Source organism: Rhinolophus ferrumequinum, chromosome 17 (genome assembly GCF_004115265.2).
Source record: "Rhinolophus ferrumequinum isolate MPI-CBG mRhiFer1 chromosome 17, mRhiFer1_v1.p, whole genome shotgun sequence".
In the NCBI taxonomy this organism is placed as follows: Eukaryota; Metazoa; Chordata; class Mammalia; order Chiroptera; family Rhinolophidae; genus Rhinolophus; species Rhinolophus ferrumequinum.
Window position 1 is genome coordinate 18,059,551 of NC_046300.1, and position 23,620 is coordinate 18,083,170.

Sequence of the window (23,620 nt, forward strand, 5' to 3'; positions counted from 1 at the left end):
ATGATTCTGTGTCCCGGGAAGTTCAAAGTATAATTATGTACAAGGTAAAAATCTGTTTTCCTAAACTTCTGTCTCTTTCCCCATAAGACACCATATCCAATCACAGCAGGGTAAAAGATGCTAATAAAACACTCCTCCTATAAAAAAAAAAATATTTAAATATGTGAACGCAAAACTTTAAGGCTGGCATTCTAATCAAGAAACATTGGGATTAAGCAAGTTTCACTGCAGGAAACCCAGACTAACATTTATGTTCCTCTTCCCTTAGTGCCTTACAATTTACCCCAGCTCACTTCTCATCACCCTCTCACTCATCCTCATTTTCTTTTTCGAAAACTATCCTGCACTCTGCATACAGTATTTCCCCCAAAATAAGACCTAGCTGGACAATCAGCTCTAACGCATCTTTTGGAGCAAAAATTAACATAAGACCCAGTATTACATCATATCATATCATATCATATCATATAAGACCCGGTCTTATGTTATAGTAAAATAAGATCAGGTCTTATATTAATTTTTTCTCCAAAAGACGCATTAGAGCTGACTGTCCGGCTAGGTCTTACTTTCAGGGAAACATGGTAATTCTCACAGACTGAACACTAGAAAGATGCATGGCTTTATCTACTAAGCCCCTGGAAAAATCACTCTACTGTTGATAGTTGCTATTTAAAATACTGACACCCCCACCCCACCCGTCCCACTACTTCCTCGAGTCACTGTCCAATCTGCTTTATCAACCACTCAGTGGATCTGACAGTTCAGCAGACTGGAAGAACTATACCTCAAGGGAAGAGCCACATTACCTTCTATCCCCCCACGCTGCAGTGGAAGATCTGACACAACCCACACTCCCTCCTCCACATGCTGGAGGAGCTGGCTCTAGGGACACAGAACACCAACCCTTGGAAATGAAAAAGACAAAGAAGGAAAAAAGAAAAACACAAAAGACCCCAAACAACTTTCCTTAAAGCACCAAATTACAGCAACAAGCTATACAAGATTGGCCATTAAAATGTGTCAAGCCAAATATTCTGTTAATTAAATAAATTTAAACCAAGAATTGAAATAGTTTAACCCTTATTAAAAGAGGTTAAAACAGGTAAATTTAGAAAGTCACCAATTGTCAAAAGAAAATAAATTTACAAAGCAGTATCATAGCAAACATTATTTGAAAAACTGGCTGCAAAAATCCAATAAGGGAATTTCTTCCAACAAACTGAATATGAGACTGGATTAAAAAAAAACAACAAAAAAAAAAACCCCTCAAGCTGTTTTCATTTATCTATAACCATCTAGAAAACGTTAAAGTTGTCAACTTTCAACTCTTAAGAAAATGTAAAGTTAAATTAGTAAGTTTTTCACTTCATATCTTCTGAAAATGTTTTGCTTTCTAATAACAGTTCTGTGCAAAAAGAATCTGACAAACACACCCAAACCCAACACAAACAAGCCCAGCACAAAGAAGGTGAAAAAGTTTTTCTCTTTAAGTAAATCTAGCATCTCAGAGAACCCAGTCCTACCCCAGGCAGCAAATAAAATGCATAAAGTCACAGACGTGGCATTTCATACATGGTCAGGCCCTTAACATCACCCAATCCAATTTACTTATTTGACAGAAGAGAAAAGTAAGGCCCAGAGGGCTTAAATGATTTGTTCAATGTCAGCAGAGGCCTCGTGGGGTTTCCACAGAGTGGCAGACCACTGAAGAATTATTCTAACCCTGGCCTGTGATCAATCTGATCACCAGTTCATCTAAATGAAATCCTGAGACGCAGATGTGAATCATGCCAGTGTGAAAACAAACTGCTGATAACATGTCATACAAGCAGGTTCCTTCTATGGTAGAGTTTATTATTAGACAGACATGTTTTAGTAGGACTACATTCAGTTGTAAGACTGAAATGGGACTAGGTCTCTAACAAGTACAACAGTATATTCAAAAGATTATTGGCTAATAATAACCCTGGTTTAGGTATGTCTCACGAGCTACAACAGAACCACTAGACTAATACCATGTTTCTTCGAAAATAAGACCTAGCTGGATAATCAGCCTAATGCATCTTTTGGAGCAAATATTAATATAAGACCCGTTCTTATATTCGATAAGACCAGGTCTTTTTTTTAACTATAAATAAAATAGTAAAGTAAGGCCAGGTCTTATATTAAGTTTTGCTCCAAAAGACACATTAGAGCTGGTTGTCCAGCTAGGTCTTATTTTCGGGGAAACACGGTACCAAAAGATATATGATTCCTTAAGTACACTAAAACTGTCTATAATGTTATCAACCATTGGTTATATTCATCTTACTTTATAAACATTGGGCCACGGGAGGTCCCTTTTAACTGAATGGGAAATAATTTACTGAGTGTCACATCAGAGTCTAAATGAACTAAATAATTAAGGTTTCATAATTTATATTTGTGGAATAACTTAACTGGGCTTAATTAAATTTGGTCTGAACATTTCCTTTGATCCATTTTAAGCCTATTAAAAAAAAGACAAATCGAAATTTCATTATTTGTACGCTTTGATTTTAATTTCTCATACAGACATTTTCCATGTTGGCTTCAACATTATTTCCTACCCTTTACCAGTTCTGCTACACTCTTCCAGATTCTAGAGCAGCCTCCATTTTAGTTTTAGAAATTGAAAGTTCTGCTACTATCATAACCTTAGAGAGTGAACAACGAAGATGTCCTATAGAATAAGTAACATGGAAGACTCAGGACATATCCATGACAGTTAAGTACAACGCAACCATGAAAGTTAATATGTAGTCCCGCATTAATCCTATGAACATATTTCTTTATTACTAATAAGGTAACAGTATATAAAAGAATTAAGTTGAGCCCTTACCTCATACAATATCTAAAAATTAACTCAAAATAGATCAAAGACCTAAATGTAAGCATTAAAAGTATAAAAGTCTTAGAAGAAAACATCGGTGTAAACCCTCATTACCTTGGATTTGTAAAGGATTCTTAGATATAACATGAAAAGCACAAATAAAGAAAAAATACATAAACTGAACTGCATCAAAATGAAAAACTTCTGTGATTCAAAAACACCTTCAAAAAAGTCTAAAGACGGGGCGGCTGGATAGCTCAGCTGGTTAGAGTGCGGTGCTCTTAACAACAAGGTTGCTGGTTTGATCCCGACATGGGCCACTGTGAGCTGCGCCCTCCACAACTAGATTGAAACAACTACTTGACTTGGAGCTGATGGGTCCTGGAAAAACACACTTAAAATAAATAAAACTTAAAAAAAATAATAAAAATAAGGAAGTCTAAAGACAGTCCAGAGAATGGGAGAAACTATTTGCAAATCATATACCTGATAAGGGTCTTCTATCTAGAATAAAGAACTCTTACAACTCAATAACAAAAGTATAAATAACCCAATTAAAAAATAGGCAAAGGATTTGAATAAACATTTCTCTAAGGAAGCTAAATACACAAATGCCTAATAAGTAATTGAAAAGATTCCTTACATCATTAGTCTTCAAGGAAATGCAAATCAAAGCTACAAGGAGATAACCATTTCATAACCACTACAATAAAAAAGATGGCCAATAAACAGTGCTGGTGAGGATTTGAAGAAACTGGAAGCTTCATACACTGCTGGTAGGAGTAAAATGGTACAGCCACTTTGAAAAAGTCTGACAATTCCTTAAATAATTAAACAGATTTACCATATGACCCAGCAATTCTACTTCTAGGTATACACCCAAGAAAAATAAAAACATGCGTACAGAAAAACTTGTATATGAATGTTTGTAACAGTATTGTTCATAACAGCCTAAAGATGGAAACAATCCAAACATCCATCAATGAATGAAATAAACAAAATGTGGTGTGTGTGTGTGTGTGTGTATATATACACACATACAATGAAATATTATTTAAAATATGATACATGCTACAACTTGGATGAACGTTGAAAACATTATTCTAAATAAAAGAAGCCAGTCTTAAAAGCCCACATATTACATGATTCTATTCACATAAAAGTCTAAAACAGGAAAATCTATAGAGAAAGTAGATTAATTAGGACCGGGGACTAGGGGCAAAGGAGTGACACTTAAAAGGTACAGGGTTTCTTTCTGAGGTGACGAAAATGTTCTAAAGTTGACTGTAGTGGTGGTGGCACCTATCTGTGAATACACTAAAAACCACTGGTTGTACACTTTATATCTCCATAAAACTGTTTTAAAAATAGAAGGTATCAGTAGACAAGTCAATAAACGTTTGACTGTTTTAAAAAAATAAAATCTTAACAGTACACCCTTAAAATCAATCACGGTATAAGAAAATCATTATCTCCAAATGCATGCAACATTAATAATTAAATCAAAACATATGGCCAAACTATCAATCCTGTACAAGCGTCTACATTCTAAGATTCATTTGGACATCAGGCCTGTTAAAGACAAATGTTTTTATGAAGAGCAATTCAGCTAAAATTTGTGGCATGTGAGGAAACTGGCATAGTATCAATATCACACATTTGTAGAAACCGTGTATCAACAAATACAAACACTTCAAACATAGCTCTAAAACCTCAGAGCAGCACTCTCTAACAGAAATACAACTGCAGCCATTAAGTGTAATTTTAAATCTTCTAGTAGGTACAATCAAAAAATGTCAAAAGAAACAGGCAAAATTAATTTATATATTTACATTAATCCAGTATGTCAAAATATTTTAACATATAATCAATATAAAAATGACTGAAGTATTTTACAATTTGGGGGGAGGAAGTTTTGAAATCCAGTATCACACACTTAAACAGCACACCTTATACCAGCCACATGTGTTCAGCAGCCACGTGTGATGAATAGATCTGGTACTGACAACTGACTGCAGCCTTAGAATCTGAGAAATACATGTTTAATACAAGCAGAGGAGTTTTCTTTTTTTTGGGGGGGGAAGGCGGTTTAAGAAACCAATTTTCAATGCCATGCCACCTCAGAAATAATATGTAAAGGAAACTGACCATTTTTCAGTCGTTAGTGGTTAAATTATATTTCCCAAAAGGATATATTTAGAATTGTATTAATTTTGTAAAATTTCAAAATACCTTAAAAATTTTAAGTGAGGTGTAATTTATATACATTAAAAGACATCATTTTAAGTGTACAATTTGATGAGTTTGAATATATATATATATGTAACCACCAACTCAATACAGAACATTTCTGTCACCTTAGAATGATTCCTTCCAGTTAATTTCCCAACCAGTGTTCTGATTTCTATCAATATAAATTATTTTTGTATAGTTTTGCTTGTCACACAAATGGTATAAAGGAATTATACTGTATGTACCTTACACTAAGTGAAAGAAACACAAAATGAGATGCAAAACATGTTGACTTGGGTTCCTTTTTATAATTAACTAGTATCCTGATATATAGAGTGACTACAATTTAGGTATCCATGCTCCTATTAATGGATACCTGGGCTGTATCTAGTTTTTTTTCTCTCATGAGTAAAGCTGCTATGAAATTCTTGTGTGGACAAGTTCTCATTTCTCTTGTGTAAATACCTAGAAATAAAACCACCTTTATTTTAAAAACTCAAAATCAGAGCACTTATTTAATTCAAGGCTGCAGAATACTCGCACGTGAATGAAACTGATGGCTTTGCAGAGCTGAGTGGTTCAGCAACTGAAGCAATATTCTAACAGTGTCATTATATAAAACACACACACACATACACCTTTCGTGATTCATTAAATCAGTACCTCCAAGTTAATCTGAGCCTCAGACTTAAACTATTTAATTTCTGAGACATTTTCCTGATTTGGGGACAAATTTCTGTTTTAATTAGGAGAATATTTTTCTGAAACCTACCTTGATTTTAATACAAAATTTCCCAATTGCTTCAGGTGTCATCTGCCTTCTGGAAACATACTTGTAACCTGGTTAGAATGAATATTTTTTTGGCACCACCTTCATTTATGTACACATGAAAAAAACTGAAAATATTCAAGAGGCTGTGAGCCCATTCCGTGAGAAGCGGCCATCAGAACAGTCATGATAATTTACTGCATAGTAGTTATGCTGGAAATAGGAAATGAGGTTTTGCATCGGTGTCTTGGGTATTATAGAGCACACGGGGTCAAATATAATAGTCCATAAAAAGGAAACTATGTACTAACCACACATATTTCCAATCACATAAAAGAATTCAGGTCAGAAACAGACGCAATTGCTATGAAGTCCCCAATCTTCAAAGAATCAATGTGCTCAGCTCCTTCCTTCTATAGGGGACAGCTGGCCCTTGCCACAGAGCTGCCCTTTAACACACCCAACAGCATTGTGAGCTTTTATAGCTTTAAAAATTACGACACAGATCTTTTACGACTCCTTCCCCCTGCACCATTTGTCTCCACATCACCGTTGCTACTGTCTTGCATAGCACTTTTTTTTATAAACCTACCCTAAGGCTCCTTCCATCTTGTTCCATTTCCTTTCTCCCATCTGCTCCATAAGACAAAAAGGTTAATATATACCAGCGAACCCATCTTCGCCTCACTTTATGATAATGGAATTCCCTATGGAGATCCTTTGCCCCTTTCCACAAAAATGGGGAAATAATTTTATTTTCTCTGAAACTCACTAATCTGCCTACTAGGACATGTGGAAAGCAAAGAGTTATGCCATGAAAAGTACAACACTCTGAGAAGTTATGCCACGCTGCACATACCCTTCTCTTTCATGTCATTTTTCAGAATATAAAGTTAATTAACACAACTCTGCAGCTGTTCAACGATTATGGGATAATATACTTCTTAAATTGCATGCATAAATTAAGCAATCCTAAAATTAGTACTCATTCAAATACATCTGTAAAAATTAAATCAAGTTTAAAAACAAATTAAATCAAGTTTAAAAATGGTTTCAAATACCTTCATTCATTAAGGCTTCCCCTTAAAAATTGTGTAAAACGATATCCGCTGCAGCATGATTTGTAATAGCAAAGACTGAAACATAAACAGCTAAATATAAAGCAATGTTACATAAATTACGTAATATTCATATAATGGGATTCTATGCACCCATTAGAAAGAATGAATCAGAGATTTGTATCGATGTCAAGCAATCTCTAAAGATATACAGTGTTGTCCAATGGGAAAGTAAGGTACAGAGCAGTGTGGACACTATGCGATTGCTAGTGTAATAGAAACCCCACCATAAATACATATGCTGGAATAGGCACAGGAAATCTCACCGGAAGAACATACAGAGGGTGCCAAAAAAAATGTATACGCATTTTAAGAAAGGAAAAAAACTTATTAAAATTGTAATACTCAGGCTGGCCCAGTGGCTCAGGCGGTTGGAGCTCCCCGCTCCTAACTCCGAAGTCTGCCGGTTCGATTCCCACATGGGCCAGTGCGTTCTCAACCACAAGGTTGCTGGTTAAACTCCTTGAGTCCCACAAGGGATGGTGGGCTCTGCCCCCTGCAACTAAGATTGAATACGGCACCTTGAGCTGAGCTGCCATCTGAGATCCCAGATGGCTCAGTTGGTTGGAGCGCATCCTCTCAACCACAAGGTTGCCGGTTCGACTCCCGCAAGGGATGGTGGGCTGTGCCCCCTGCAACTAGAAAACGGCAACTGGACCTGGAGTTGAGAGCTTCGCCCTCCACAGCTAAGACTAAATGGACAACAACTTGAAGCTGAACGGCACCCTCCACAACTAAGATTGAAAGGACAACAACTTGACTTGGAAAAAAGTCCTGGAAGTGCACACTGTTCCCCAATAAAGTCTTGCTCCCCTTCCCCAATATTTAAAAAAAAAAAAAAATTGTAATACTCAATATATACCGGTAACAAAAGATAAATACAAGTCATGTGTATACATTTTTTTGGTACCCCCCACTGACAAAAAATGGTCAGTGGTTGTACGTCAGGGGAGAGGAAACAGAACTGGGATGGGACAAGATTTATTTTACACCATGTAACTTTTTGTGCTACAGTCACGCGAAGCTTAACACAGGGATATGTTCTGAGAAATGCATCGTAAGGCGATTTCGTTGTGTGACCATCACAGAATGTGCTTACACACACCTAGGTGGTACAGCTTACTACACACCTAGGCTGTATGGTACAGCTTGATCTCCTAGGTTACAAGCCTGTACAGCATGTTACTGTACAAAACAACTTGAGTGAGAATAAATCAAGCACAAGAGAAAATGATGCCATCAAGAGACACAGTAAACACAAGATGTAGGAGGTTCTTGCTGGCATAACGTTTTACAGCAAAGTTTCTTTTTAAAGAAGTAGAAAGAGTACTCTAAAATTACGATAAAGAATACAATAAATACATAAACCAGTAACAGAGTTTTTTATCAAGTGTTACGTAGTATACATAATTGTATGTGCTGTATTTTTATACTATTGGCAGTGCAGATTTGTTTACACCAGCAGCACCACAAACACTGGAAAAATGCATTATGCTACAATGTCACTAGGTGATAGGAATTTTTCAGCTCTATTATAAACTTATGGGACCACTGTATATATGCAGTCTGTGGTTGACTAAAATGTTATGTGGCACATGCCTGTACTTGGATTTTTATATAAAATTACCTATGAAAATATATGAACCCTTAAATAAATATGAAGTGTTGCTGGCTCCATAAACACAGACATCTCTAGAAAACATTAGGCACAATGGGGGAAATGGTATATTTTTTGGCAAGTTAAAGCAAGCAAATATTATCCTGGCTGAGCTTTACAATCCACCTCTTCCTCATCAGCTCACTTTATACCAAATACAGTTTAGCTTTACTTAATCTGCTTTGTTTTTACACATTTCCAGTCAGGACAAAAATTTAGTATTTTAGTTATATGGGTGAAATTTGATTGCTTTGTAAAAACTCAGTTTTATTTCACTCAACAGCAATATTCTTCTGTATATTTTGTTTTTGCCATTGTTTCACTGGTAATTTGTCATTACTTTTATTTTCTTGTTATCTTATGACTCACTCATACAAGAAATAAGAATTCAAGAAATATTAATATAACTGAGAATAACTGAAAAAAAAAATTACCTGTGTCAAGTTTGAGAAACCAAAACCCTACTTTCAAAATCTTAAATGATCAACTCCTCATTTCTAACTAAATTTGAGATTTACGATTTTCCTCTACATAATCAGAGGATTACTACTTTCTTCCTGACAATAGTACACTGTGGGGATATGGATGGATGCACACCCACCCACCCAAGATAGAGACGGCATTACTGCAAAGTGGGAATTTAGGGTATACTTGGACAGAATAAAATAAAACGAATAAAAAATTGCTGCTTTGTTGAGCAGGATGCTTGGAGCCCTGAGCTCACTGACAGCAGTGCCCGGTCATGAACACACAGATCTGACAATACATGATCCGAAAACGGCACATCTGCTGGCCAGTCTTTCCTCCAAAGACATTCGGTATGTAAGGAGGGGTATCAGTAATATTAATAAAATATCTTCACTTTTAAAAAACCAGAAAAATCAGATATCCAGTAAAAAAATAAGTATTAGCTATTCCCACCATTCAGGGATAACTACTATAAAGGTTTGGATATAGATCCCTCCAGATTTTTTTTTAATGCAAACAGAAGTATACATGCTGTTTTATAAAAATGTAATTTTAAACTGCTTAGACACAAAATCTTAGCATTTTATAGTTGTTCCATGCTTTTTCGAAAGTTAAAGTTAATCAAAAGTTAATCAACGGACTATATGATGAAAAATTATACAACATAAAGATAGATCCGTATCTTATTTGCTTATATAAACTAAATTCGATTTAGATTGGTGGTTGTTATAGTGTGACAGTGACAGTGTTAGATGAAAACACGGATAAATTATTTTTAAAATCTTAGAGGCAAGACGGACTTTCTTCTAAACACTCAATGAAGTGGAAAAAAAAAGTAAAGGAAATGATACGGGCCAATTTTCTTAATACCATGTTTCCCCAAAAATAAGACCTAGCCAGACAATCAGCTCTAATTTGCCATTTGGAGCAAAAATTAATATATAAGACCCGGGTATAGTATAGTATAGTATAATATAACAAATTAATATAATACCAGGTATAATATAATATAAAATAATATAATACCGGGTATACTATAATATAATATGTTGGATCTTATATTAATTTTTGCTCCAAAAGACGCATTAGAGCTGATTATCAGGCTAGGTCTTATTTTCGGGGAAACACGGTATGTAAGAACTCTGATAAAAATGAAAAGGATGAAAAACCCAATATGAAAATATTAGATTCTACAAACAGTTCACAGAAAAAGAAATACAGGTGATCAATAAACTATGGCATCAGAATGAGTACCTTGAGCAGATTGAGAGAAATGCAAAATTTTAAAGTGAGGTCATTTTCTACTTATAAGGGTCATAAATCACAAGACATTCCAAATCTCACCACCTAATAACTAACCTACTAACTAATATCATTTTCTCCTAAGTTTTTGCCATCTGCTTTTGAGCAGTGCTTTTCCTTTTACCTCTGATTCCTCTGCACCTCCCACAGGACTAGCACTAATGTTTGTGAATAAATGAAATGTTTTCCAAAAGTAATGCATCAGTTTGTAATGTTACCAGCAATATATAAACATTTTAACTGTACTCTTGTCACTCTTTTGCAACTTAATAGGCCTAAAAACGTAAGAAATAATGGCTTGTTCTTTCCATTTTAATTTGCAGTTCTAGTATTGAAATAATTCTTAAAAGTAATGCTTCTTTTTAATGATACTTAAAAAGTATCAAGCATAGTTCCAAAAACTGTATGAAGAAATAATGGTCAAAAATATCCCAAATTTGTTGAAAGATAAACTTATAGACTTAAAACGTCAACTTATCCCATGAAAGATTAAAAACAAATCAGACTTAGACTCATCATACTCTAACTGCTGAAAAACAGAGACAATTTATCTTGAAGAGGGAAAAATGTCACCTACATATTCTAATCAGAAACAATGGCTGCCGGAAGATAATGCAGTGACATCTTGAAACAGCAGACTGAAAGGGGAAGAAAAAACCCCACTACCGACCTAGAATTCTGTATTCAATGAAACTATCCTCCAAAAATAAAGATGAAATAAAGACAATTCTAGATTAAAAAACAAAAAAACCCCAAAAACCTAGCAAAACAAGACCTGTACTATAAGAAATGCTGAAGGGAGCTCTTTAAACTCAAGGGAAATGATACCTTATGGAAACTAAAATCATCAGGAAATGGTAATTATGTGGCTAAACATAAAAGACTACTGTGTTCCTTTTAATTTCTTTAACATACACATGACCGTTTAAAGTAACAATAATGGGGCATATAATGTGCATAGATAAAAATATAACTTAGTCAAACTGACAGAGATGAAATAAAAAATCTGAATAGCACACATTTATTGAAGAATTTGAATTCATTAAAAAAGAAATTTCCACAAAGAAAATGCTTAGGCCAGATGGTTTCACTGGTGAATCTATCAAACATTTGAAGAAGAAATACTATTTCTCTTATACAAACTCTTTCAGAAAACAAGAGGAAGAAGCACTTCCCAACTCATTTATATGTTCAGCATAACCTTGAAACCAAAACCTTACCAAAGACATAAAGAAAGTGTGGACCAACCTTCCTTGTGAACTTAGAAGCAAATATTCCTAACAAAATATTAACAAATTGAATCCAATTAATTTGTAAAAAATACATTCTGACTAGTGGTGTTCGTCACAAGATTGAAAAGTTGGCTTCACATTTGACATTAATGTAATTTATAATATTAACAGAAGATAGATTAAAAACAATGTGCTTATTTTAACAGATGCAATGCAAATCATTTTGTTTAGATACTCACTTTAAGTTTTCTAATTCCTGTTTTCTTAGTGGAGAAGAAGGTGGAGCTGGAATGAATTTATCTCCATCATGGCTTTTACTGCTAAATAAAGACAGACTCTTAATTATGAAGAGCAACAAGTAAACACTTAAATGTAGAATTTTGTTTCCCTATTCCCATACCCATGCAATTTTTTCTGACAAAAGTGCAAAAGAGCCAAAACAATGAAAGATGCTCATAACTTGGCATCACTAACATGTTAAAGTTATATATGTTCTTTTCCTCAGTACGCAACACTGCTTTTAAAAACTTCTAAATGAAAACACTATCTTTACTATACAAAGAAAACCACTCCAAGATTTTTACACATTTCTCATTCTTCTCATTGCCTTTTATCAATTACAGTAACACATAACCCCTTGGTAGAGAAGAAAAAGTTCCACAATTTTGTTTCAAATTTTCTATATTAAACACATATTTCTATTATAATCAAGAAAAAATGCTGAGACGGGAGACTTGAGTTTAAAGGGGCCATGTGTAAAAAGAACTTCTTATATATAAAATAGTGTTTGTTTTATTTATTACTAGATAAGATCTCCCAATTTCTATAGATTTGTATAATATTTTATACTAGAAGACTACAGATATTCTAGGTTAGTGGTTTACCGTATAAGAGAAAAGGCAAATGATAATAACAAATGAGAAGCTTTGGGATTCAAGTATTTACTTTAGTAAAAGTGAAAACATGCTGTCTCTGATAGCAACTAAAGACTTCCTGCAACTATTCCTCCTGTTAATGAAAAGCTGTTACTTTCCACTTTTCTTGTTTCAAGGTTCTCCTCTGGCTTAGCCTTCACCTATTTTTCTCTTTCACAAATACTTAAAACATTCATACTTTCCTTTCTGATTATTCAAAATAGAGAACTTTGACCATTCAGGCTGAAGATTTTAGACATTCCCCCAAAGGACGAGGAGGCCTGCTAATAAAGTCCTTCCCACTGAGGTCCCATGGGAAGTTTCACTGCTCTCATACCTGCAAGTTTCACTGCTCTCACTGCTCTCGGTATTCCCACCTAGCTGAGTACTGTTTTTAGACCCATTTTCCTGCTTTGGATCTTGCTGTTCTTCAGGTAACAGCAACAAGGCATTTCTCAGACAAATGGCTGCAAACTCCATACTGGCTACTGGGATGGCTGAAGACTGTCCGTCACTTAAAAGAACAAAACCAAATTAGCTAATAACATAAAAATGAATAATATTTTTCTATCATCACAAATAAAGTACAAGTGTAAATGAACACTTACACTTGTTCAAGTAAGTGTACTTGTGTACACTTACACAAGTACAAGTGTAAATGAAAACTGTGCTCTGTGTGCTAGGTAGACATTTTAATATAAGTACTTATAAGAGAATGCTAAAAACCCAAATCCCAAATATTATGTATAAGGTGTAAAAAGTATCGATTGCAAGTATATACATTATATACATGTACGTAGCAATGGGACCAAGGAAGGGAGACAACTTGAAGTTTATCTGTAATATCAATGTTAATGTAACAGAGGATTTATAAACAACAAAAATTGTAATGAGTGCCAGGACAGGTATAATAAGAATTGGAAACAAGGGAAGAAAGTAGATTTTCATATTTAAGGCTTGTTTTGGTCGATTTTTTACTTAAAAAAATGCCTTTATTTTTTGTTTTGAAAGAGCAGCATTATCTAGTTTTATAATTTTGTTGAGATTTTATATAACTTTTTATTGGTTTGATATATCAAACGGAGTCAGCTTTATTAGAAAAAACCAAAAATATGAAAATTAGTAACAATTTTGAAATTGTGGAAAAGTGATGCTTTATCTGGTCTTAAAAAAAAATCTGCATTATAGTTGAAATAAATTAGGACCAAAATATTGTGTGCCAGATACTATTTTAAAATTTTGGAAAAACTATAGATGGTAGTGAACAATTTTTATTTTTTAGAAAGGAAAAAAAAAAGCAGTAAATTTTTTTACAAAGCCTACTACTTCAAAAATAATGACAACTCCAAATTGGAATCCTTATACAAGATAAAAATGTTCACATTTAAAAGTTGTCTGAAGGGTCTTACATATAACAGCTTTACGTACCTTTGGATGCTTTATGTACTACCGTGTTTCCCCGAAAATAAGACCGAGCTGGACCATCAGCTCTAATGCATCTTTCGGAGCAAAAATTATTGTAAGACCCGGTCTTATAGTAAGATTGTCCAGCTAGGTCTTATTTTCGGGGAAACACGGTAGTCCTTTTTTCTGCTAATACTGAGAATTCACTTTAGGGACTATGAGAATATACCTAAATGAAAAGTAACAATGATAAACTATAATCAGAAAACATCAAGATGCCCTCTTCTGGACATTCTGAATAATGGCACTGACTGGACCAAGGTTTCTTAGGCCAACAATTTCAGCACCCATGGATGTAATAAACCAAAATCACATGCCGGGTAACAGTCACTATGGACCTATGCTGAAATAGCAATAAAACCTAGTTACAAAGTAGCTCCTCCTATGAAATAAGCCTTAAGCATATTTTTATACATAACAACATTATGTGAAAGTGTTAAATGTATATATGTTCTCTTTGCAGAATACTTACTTATATACAGTGTTCTGTATGGACTGTGATGCTAGAACTATTTTACGATGATAGCCTTGACCGACAATAGACTGCACAATTCCTTTTTTACTTGGAAGACCTTTAGTTTCTTGCTCAGAAGTCTATAAAATACAAATAATTTCCAATTAAGTTAATGGAATTATAAAATAGGGTAAGAAAAATGCTCTAATACCTTTCCAGTTACTCTGAGAGAGTTCTTAAGATCCATCAATGTGGATAATAAAGGAAATACATGATAAAGGAAATATATTAATCATTAAAGAGTACATAGGGCTGAAAGTCTGATGTGCTGTATTTTATGAATATGTGGTAATTCTAATGAAAAAGGTAATTTAAGAATTTAAGATTGACTCAAGCATTTATTTAGAACTATTTTTTTAGAACATTCTACACCCCAGGCACCATGCTGCATATTACAGGCATTTTGACACCAGAGTAAAGAAAATAAAAGAGCCATAAAAACACAGTGAAAAAGGGAAGCAGCTCCACTTCTGAAAACACAGATCTTTTCCTTTTTAATTGAAAGTATTTATTAAATTGTCAACAACATATAAACTCTAACAAGCTACATATGTTAAGATTTACATGGGCACAATTTTGCCTTCTAGGAAATTAAAATCCCCAAACTCTGTAAACATTAAACTAAAAAGAGTAAAAGTGACGTGTGTGTGTGTGTGTGTGTGTGTACACGCAGAGAGTTAGTTTTAGGGTATTTCACTAAGATACATTACCTTGTTATAGGAAGATTGATGGGGCCATTTATCTTCCCCCTTCAACTATCTGCCTCTGATTTACCTGCAGGTGGAATCTCAACTAGTTATTTTATAAAGTCATCCAGATTCTCCTACATAGGAACAAACTAGAGCCAGTGCAGTAAGAGCCCCGCAAAAAGTCCTTCTTAAACAATGTTTCTTGCACTGCAACTTAGTGCTTACTAATGTAACTTTATTATGGTTGTGTTTCCATGTATGACTTAATAAAACAAGGATTCACTGTATATTCATTTTTAAAAATATATGTAACTTAATGCTTAAAAATACAGTAAAACCGTTCTGCTGAGAACCAATTTTGTGTCAAGGAGGCAGCCATGCATTATTAATGAAAAATAAGAAAAAGGAGATATTCTGAATCATTATTGGAAGGACTTCCATTCCAACTTCTTTTCCTAGTGGTGGTGATAAGTTTATAAGGATTCATCCATACTCTCTTCGCTGACCTTTAAGGCTATGCAAGCTGACAAGATGGCTAGCTCTGGCGCAGCAACAGATGAAAACACTGATGCAATGGAATTAAAAATCCACGATAATAAACCATACATTTAATAATACACCAATAGCCAGAAAGTGTGCCAGATCAGTCTTAATGTGAAAGAATCATATATAATTAAGTTATTATTTTATAGTGCCTTGGCAGTAATAGCACTAACAAATCTGACTTTTAGAACTCAGAAAAATAAATGGTAGATTTTATGTGTTTTCTTTTTTTTTTAATTGTTTTTTTTTTTTATTAGGGATGTTGGAGAACAGTGTGTTTCTCCAGGGCCCATCAGCTCCAAGTCCAGTCACCGTTTTCAATCTTAGTTGCAGGGGGTGCAGCCCACCATCCCATGCGGGAATTGAACGGGCAACCTTCTTATTAAGAGCACAATCTCTAACCAAATGAGCCATCCAGCCGCCCCTTTATGTGTTTTTTTAATAACCTTTTCTTAAATTGGTTAAATACTCCCCCTACAATTGAGCCTATGTTTTCTATAATGTAGCAGATTATTTTCTCACACATTAGACAGTACCCTGGTATGTATGCATAAGTCCTGCTTCTGCCAAAAGATGTATAAAGCAACATGTACCAGGTAAACAGGACAAAATGATCTCCTTAGCATCACCAATTTAACAATCAAGTTGTTTCTTTTAATTCAAAAACAAATGTATTTCTCAGGGTACAAACTGCTTTGTTCAACATCCCTTCTGTGGCGACTAAATAAGTTTTATAGAATTTTATTTGGAGTTTACTATTTCTCCTATTGGGATTTTGCTCTCTGATTTTATTTCAAGAGTGCTTTGGGGTTGTTTTCATTGTCCTTTAGGTCACCTCAGATCATTTTTAGAAGGAAGAGAATACACAAAGACAGACGATGAGTACTTAAGGCAAATTTCCATTAGTAGCATAGACTGAGTGATCTGATACCCACCAAGTTACGGCACCAAGTCATCTTTACACGTATTTCAAAAATTACAAATTTAGAACTTTGTAGAAGAAAATGGGGGGAGTGTGTCCTAGTAACAATATCCACAGAACAAAGACAATCCTCAAAGTACTATTTCTAAAAATTACTAATGTAAAAAGAAAATACTAAACCTTACTGTATGTCTACTCCCAGGAAAATGTAATTCCCTGGTTTCTAATAACTGTACAAAATCAAGGCCTCCCACACTTATACTCATGAATGGATTAAAGAGAATAGCAACTCCTAGAGATCCTTTTATTTTAAAAAAGTATAGTTTCTGCCTAGAATTGTTTGTTGGTTATTTTAACAATTATCAAATAGGAACGTTGTCCTGTAAAAGGAAAAGCACAATGGAATAAATCATTAAAACCTTTCAAAGATAACACTCATCTCTCTTTAGGCAGTGGTGTACTCAAACTGCCAGGCAAACATAATTCTTTAAACCCTTTAGTTCTTGCAGTTATGTCTCAGTTAGTGCTGTTTAGCAGCAGGAGCAGAGCTCCTCCTAAGTATGTTATATTACCTATGGCAGGTAACACCAGGCAAAATTTCATGCTATACCTTCCCAATCTCCACACACCTGAAGAGCACAGCAAGGGCCATTTGGAGATAATCTAGGCACAGACACTGACGTGAACGGCCCTATTTGTCATAGCCACTGTGGACAAGCACGCGTCAGAGGCAAACGGCCTGGTAATCATGAACTCTAAACCATTTACTGACTCAAAAGTAAAGCCCCGGCACTGAAGGAAATGCAGTTGTTTCCATGCTCCCTAGGTAGATGGCACGGCCCCAGCAGCCAGCAGACCCCTGTCCCAACAGATATGACCTTCTTATTGGCTTCAGTTCTTTAATGTGACTTCTGATACATGGTGCCATGCTTATCAAGAAGCAGAATATTAACAAACGACTTTATAAACCTAAATTTTTTATCCAACTGTTAAAGAACCAAAGATTATAAACTCCCTGAGAGTTAAAAAGGGGATGAGGTCTTGTATGCTTCCAAGTATTTTTTTTTTTTTTTTTTTGCTTTCCATGTAACAGTGGGGGTGGGAGAGGGGGGTGGATTCAAAAAGATATCCAGGCAGCACTCACCCCCTTATTGGCAGCAATGCAGCATTCAGCCAGCCGCAGCCAGAGGCGGGGATTTGCATGATAAACCTGAACAGCCTCAATCAGGCACTCGAAGGCAGCAAGAGGCCTTCCAATGTGAAGAAGCTGAATTCCACAGTTATACAGCAGCTCGTACCGCTTGTTGGTTAATAATGTACACATGGGCCTTCCTGAAAATTTTTTACCTAATGATAACATTAGATGAGAATAAATCATTAGACATAAAAATAAGTTACACTGAAAACACTTATTCCACTAAGTACTTAAACACTACCTTGTTTAATACCAATGACTCCAATTTGAAGTTTAATAGCTCTCACCAATGATGACTGCCAGCCCAACCCCACAAATATCCTCCAGTCACTGCAGCTGCCTGTGCTAGAGGGGCCAGAGATGTCTCGTCTCATTCGCCAACAAATGAGAAGCTCCTCAGGCAACAATGTTCCAGGAAGGCAAAGGGAAAAGATAGGATCCACTCCCACTCCTCGGAACCTTACCCCGCCTTTCCATTTTTAGAGCCTGTAAGAAGATTCCACTCTTTCTACTTTCAGTTTGGTTAATCAATTTATCATCGTGTGCTTTTTCTTAACCAGAACTATTTAATTATTGTTAGGGTGTCAGGGAACTTGACTATGGAGATAAAAATTAATGTACTATACCTATGACAACTACTACTTATTCACTCACTTATTCAAAGTTTCACAATCCATAATAAAATAAGACTACTTGTGATTTTGGATACATTTTAGTCAATTAAATAGTTTTTTTATTTTTTATTTTAAAAACCTAAATGATTGCTTGATTTTAAGCATTTCGGATCAAGGATCTACATAATACGAAAACTAAAGGAACAAATTCCAGGAATTTGCTTCAAGATTGTCAGGTGCTGTCAACAGTACCACATGCGAAACCCCAAAAAGAAGCTATAAAAACAACAAAAACAAATTGTGGGGACAAAGGGGGTTCTCTTGAATTATTAAAATATTTGGTGAAATTAAAAATAAAGAAGCTATAATAAAACTAGTTTGGCATAGTCAAGAAATTTTAGCACAATATTTTGTTTTTTAACATTACCATACGGGATTCCTGATTTTCAAATCCATGAAAAAGTGATTTAAATCTTTTTGATAATTTATCTACTAAAACCCCCCGAGAGTCAAACCTGTTGGGGAGCATCAGAGTTAACTGTACGTAGGTATGCATGGCATGCATTTTGACCAGACGCTTGCTCCTTTAAATCACACTTTGCTTCAAGTAGTAAACTCCAAACTGTCCCCCAGCCAAGGGCATACCTGGATCAGTGCTACCTGCACTGAGCTGTGCACAGACATTGTCATTCTCCTGCAGAGCCTTTTTAAAGTAGAAAATTCCCAAATTGTGCTTGCTCATGGCGAAATGGATACAACCAAGATTATTCCAGAACATGCATCGCAAGCATTCACCTGAGAAAAACACACATTTGTCCACAAATTTTATTGTTGGTGTACATCATACAAGAATTAGGTTTATGTGGCATGAGTTAATTCTACAAGCAATTCCACTTAGTCCCTATAGAACAGTTTACAAGGCATTTGAAATTTAGGAAACACCTAAAAATTTTGTAAACTCTCTTTTCTTTTAAAATCTTTTATTAAAGGTGATAAACCAACCCTGCACAATGATTTGATTAGCCTTCTTGGTATTTTAAAAATTTTTAATAACCGTAGGCAAGATAAAAAACGCAAAACCAAAAATATGAGTAAATGTACATGTATTGCATCCACATAACAAAATACTATGTAGAAAGTGGAAAGAATGAAGTTAAGTATATATGGAAATAGTGAAACTATATTAAATGACGAATATGAGAGCAGGATATATAAAATCCTGCTTTTGCCTGTTAAACTGTAAGTCTCACCTGTTCTTTTAGTTCACACTTTAAATATCACTATGGCAAAGCATCTATCGTCTTTGTTGGGCAGTTGTAGTTCTTATCCTGTACACTGTCCCTTTTTGTTTTTTACACATTTAAAAATTTGGTTACAGATGTTTTTCCATTGGTTACCTGTTATAGAAACCTTCTGTCACATCTGTTTCAAATATTTCCCCCACTGCCAGTTTGTCATCTGTCTTGTGACTTTGTCAAATGTGTGTGTGTATATTTATGTTTTTAATCATAAAATGTTTTATATTTTCATGTGGTCAAATTTAGCAATCTTTTCTAAGTGCTATGGTTCTTGGATTTGGATAATGTTTAATCAAGGCTTCCCCACCACAAAATTAAAATATTCATCTAAGTTTTCTTTTGTTGCTTTTATGATTTTTTTTTTTAACATTTTAATCCTTCATTTCCCTGGATTTTATTTTGGTGTAATGAAAGCAATCTAAGCTTTAGTTTCCTTTTTCTAAATGGTTTCTCAAACATTCTAAAACAATTTACTGATAGTCCATCATCTTTCCCTCAATGATATAAAATGTATGACTAGATTGACAAAATTTATAATTAGGACATTCAATGCTTAATACTAAAAACTAAAGGTTGGCTTTTGATATATTTTAAAATTAAGCAATGATAATATTTTAAGAAGATAAAAACTATGCTTAGGAAAAAAGATAATAGGAAACACACTAAAATATTTAAAGGAAGTTGCTTCTGAATAGTGAACGATTTAAAAAAAAATGCTATCCTACATCTTCTCTAGTATTTTATCAGCAACCAAACTGAACTTTATATATGGGAAGGAAATTCAAAATATTAAAATTAATATGAAAAAGTCAATATATAAAATACACAACTATTATACAAAAATCTTTCCTATTAGATCATTGTAACGGTTGAGTAGTCTACTACATGTCCTGCTCCTGACACCAAATTTAGAGATTGCCAATATCAATTCTGAAATCTGTGTCAAGGCAATCCTAAAATTTTCTCTCTGTTCAGAGAGATCGTTTCAGTGTTTGGGTGTTTGTGGGCCTCTGAGGGGAAGCCATGACAATAACAAAATCAAAAATTAAAATTTAGTAGAATTAGAAATGGGTACTTAGAACAAATGGATCCCCAAGAGAATTATAATGGGACAAACTGCCTTTCTCCGTCCTCTACCACGCCACTGAACTGGAGGAGGAAATGGGGAAGGTTTGAGTATGCTTGCATGTGTGTTCTGTGCATGTATATGGAATAGAATTAAGACAAATTTAAAAATGTATTCATTATTTGCATTTTAAACTTGGTACATTTTCAATAGTTTAACCTCATTTCTTGAATAAATTGATTTTCCTCCTTCCTCCCCACAAAACAGCAATGATCTGAACTTAATTGACAGCCACAAATTTTACCAGTAATACAAGCAATTCGCTAAAATGTTCTAAATAGAGGCAAGAATAGCTGACAGTAATTATCTTCCTACCTTCATAGAAATATTTTTCTTATAATTAATGGTCTAAAGAAATCATCATATTTTTCCACTGCTCTTATGGGAGAAAAGGGAAAAGTAAAAAACATTACCATCTCATTTCCTTAAAAGGGCTCATTTTATATAAAGCAAAAAGTCCAAGGATCTTATGCCCCAGACATAATTTCTAAGCTGATATTAAAAAACAAAATGAAAGAAAGAACAAGTGAGGTCAAAGAAAAGTAAAAGAAGTGAGGCTTCTTCTAAAGTGAAAACAAGTAGTAAAATTCCAGGAATTTTCTGCAGCAGAATAAAACATTTTCATTTAAAAAACTAGCAAAGATTGTTTTGAAGAGTAGTATGGATATAAAACCAAACCACAAAGGGCAGAAGAGCCAGGAAGAAAACACTAAAATGTCATAATTTTCTTTTACCTGTTTTCATGAATCCTGGATGTTCAGCAATGTTTGAACTATTAAGTAGCTTCACGGCTTTTCGATAATTGCCTCTTAAGTACTCAAAATTGCTTTTAAGAAACAGAGAGGGTGCAGACTGTAAAGAAAATATAAGTTACTTTTAATTTGTTTTTCGATGTCTAATGAGATCATACTCATACTGTCGTGCTGGCCTGAGTTCAAGAGCACAAAGGAAGCCGTTAAGTCATGGTCACAAAAATTAGTCTCTGAATTGTTCATTGCTCTCACAACCTAAAACAATGGAACCTGTCAGACTGCACCTTATAAATCAGATTAACGGTCTACCTCAAAAAACACATTCAACATATATGTTAGAAGAATATAGTCTGCAGCATTTTATCAACTGTATCTATTACACTACTAACTGGAAACTGTATTGACAACACAAACTAGGGCATTCATTTTAATGGGTATTAGAGAGATTCTTATTTTTAGGATACAAATGCACCTTCATTAGAACACAAAGAGATACAATTAATCAAATACCTTTCCAAGTCAGAAAACAAAGAGTCACTCTATGAACCCAAAATTTTTTAAGAGTGCTTTATTTTTGAGAGCTAAGCTGCTTGTTACAAAGATCACCTTTTGGATTGCAGAACACCTTTCGTTTGTCCTAAGAATCCTCATGGTGGCAGATCATGCAGAGATCTGGAGACCAAACATCATCCAAGAGGACATCTGGAATCCTGGTCTCATTCATTTTTAGTTTAGTTACAGGCTTTCCTTCTAAATCCTCCTTTCTACTTTACTCAGCTTCCTGGTCACTGAGGAAATAAGGGCTTTCAAAGCTTATTCCAGGTGGCAGGACTTTCTGATTCAGGTACGATTATTACTTTTCATTACAATGATTTATTTTCCTTTTTGTCTCTTCCCTTGACTATGAGATCCTCTAAAGCAGTGATTATGTGTTGTTTTTTTTTTTTTTTTTTTTTTTTAATCTCAAAGAAGTTTGATAATGGCTGTCTGGCTACGTAAGCCTTTTTTCCCCTCTTAGCCTCAAGTTTCCTCCTCAGGTCCAGGCTGCAATTGTTCTAAAAAAATCACTTGAATACTGACCCAGTGGCTGAAGTGGAACCTGCCTGAGATTTGTAGGGTCAATTTTCCTGAATTGTTCCTACTACAAACCATATCTCCTCATGATTTCACACTTTTAATTAATAGTTTTCCGAAAAGCCTCAAGAGTGTTCCCAATTCTCTCTTCCCACTACCATCATAAAAATTATCTCTCAGTGGCGGGTTGGGTGAAGGCAGTGGGAGGAAGGAGTAATTATACCTCAAATACTCTAGCACGAAACAAACTGAAGGTATTGTCAAGACAAAGATCATTTGGAAGGGCAGGTTTGGGCTACACTTGACTGTTAATCTTTAATAAATGTTTTGAGTATAATCCAAAAAAACCCCTAAAGTGTCTAGTAACAGTGAATGTTTTAAGTGAATTGTGATAAACTACTCACAGAATACTAAGTAGCTATTTAAAATGGTGGTTTTGAAGTCTACATGCCAAGGGGAAATGCTTGCTATAATTTTAAGTGAGAAACATATTACATTAAATTGTAGGACACAACATGAATACGACTTCACAACTCACTATCAAGGTTAATGCCTGGTAGTATATATACACTATAGTAGACTAAGAGAAATTATTTAAAATTCAAATACATATTGTCCAAATAAGAAAGTTTTAGGACATTAAAGCCACGAATTGAAAAAAAAAGTTAAGAAACTTACATTTCCAGCTGTGTTCATGACTGACTTGATCTCCCTTTTGCACGCTTTCAGAGACTTCATTTGGATATAAGCTCTTACTTTATACTGTTGGCAGAAAAATGCTAGTATGTAAGAACTATGGTGGACTTACACATACTGAAGTAGCTTTACTTTCTAGTTAAGGAAATTAAACCCAATCTATGTACAACATGGTTATATCAGTTATTTG

The 23,620-nt window shown here is 34.6% G+C and overlaps 1 protein-coding gene across 3 annotated transcripts in view; it reads right to left on the bottom strand.

The window, feature by feature from the left end:
• CNOT10 (CCR4-NOT transcription complex subunit 10) overlaps positions 1-23,620 on the bottom strand; it is a 56,311-nt gene that overhangs the window by 10,785 nt on the left and 21,906 nt on the right. For 2 of the 3 annotated variants that reach the window (XM_033133001.1, XM_033133003.1), the window contains 7 exons: positions 23,413-23,496; positions 21,643-21,760; positions 19,130-19,279; positions 17,820-18,022; positions 14,480-14,601; positions 12,881-13,057; positions 11,869-11,949 (listed from right to left, as the gene is read on the bottom strand). In XM_033133001.1, the coding sequence (XP_032988892.1) occupies positions 11,869-11,949; positions 12,881-13,057; positions 14,480-14,601; positions 17,820-18,022; positions 19,130-19,279; positions 21,643-21,760; positions 23,413-23,496 (935 nt within the window). The remainder of the gene's footprint in view (positions 1-11,868; positions 11,950-12,880; positions 13,058-14,479; positions 14,602-17,819; positions 18,023-19,129; positions 19,280-21,642; positions 21,761-23,412; positions 23,497-23,620) is intronic. The other variant, XM_033133002.1, reaches the window with a different exon arrangement.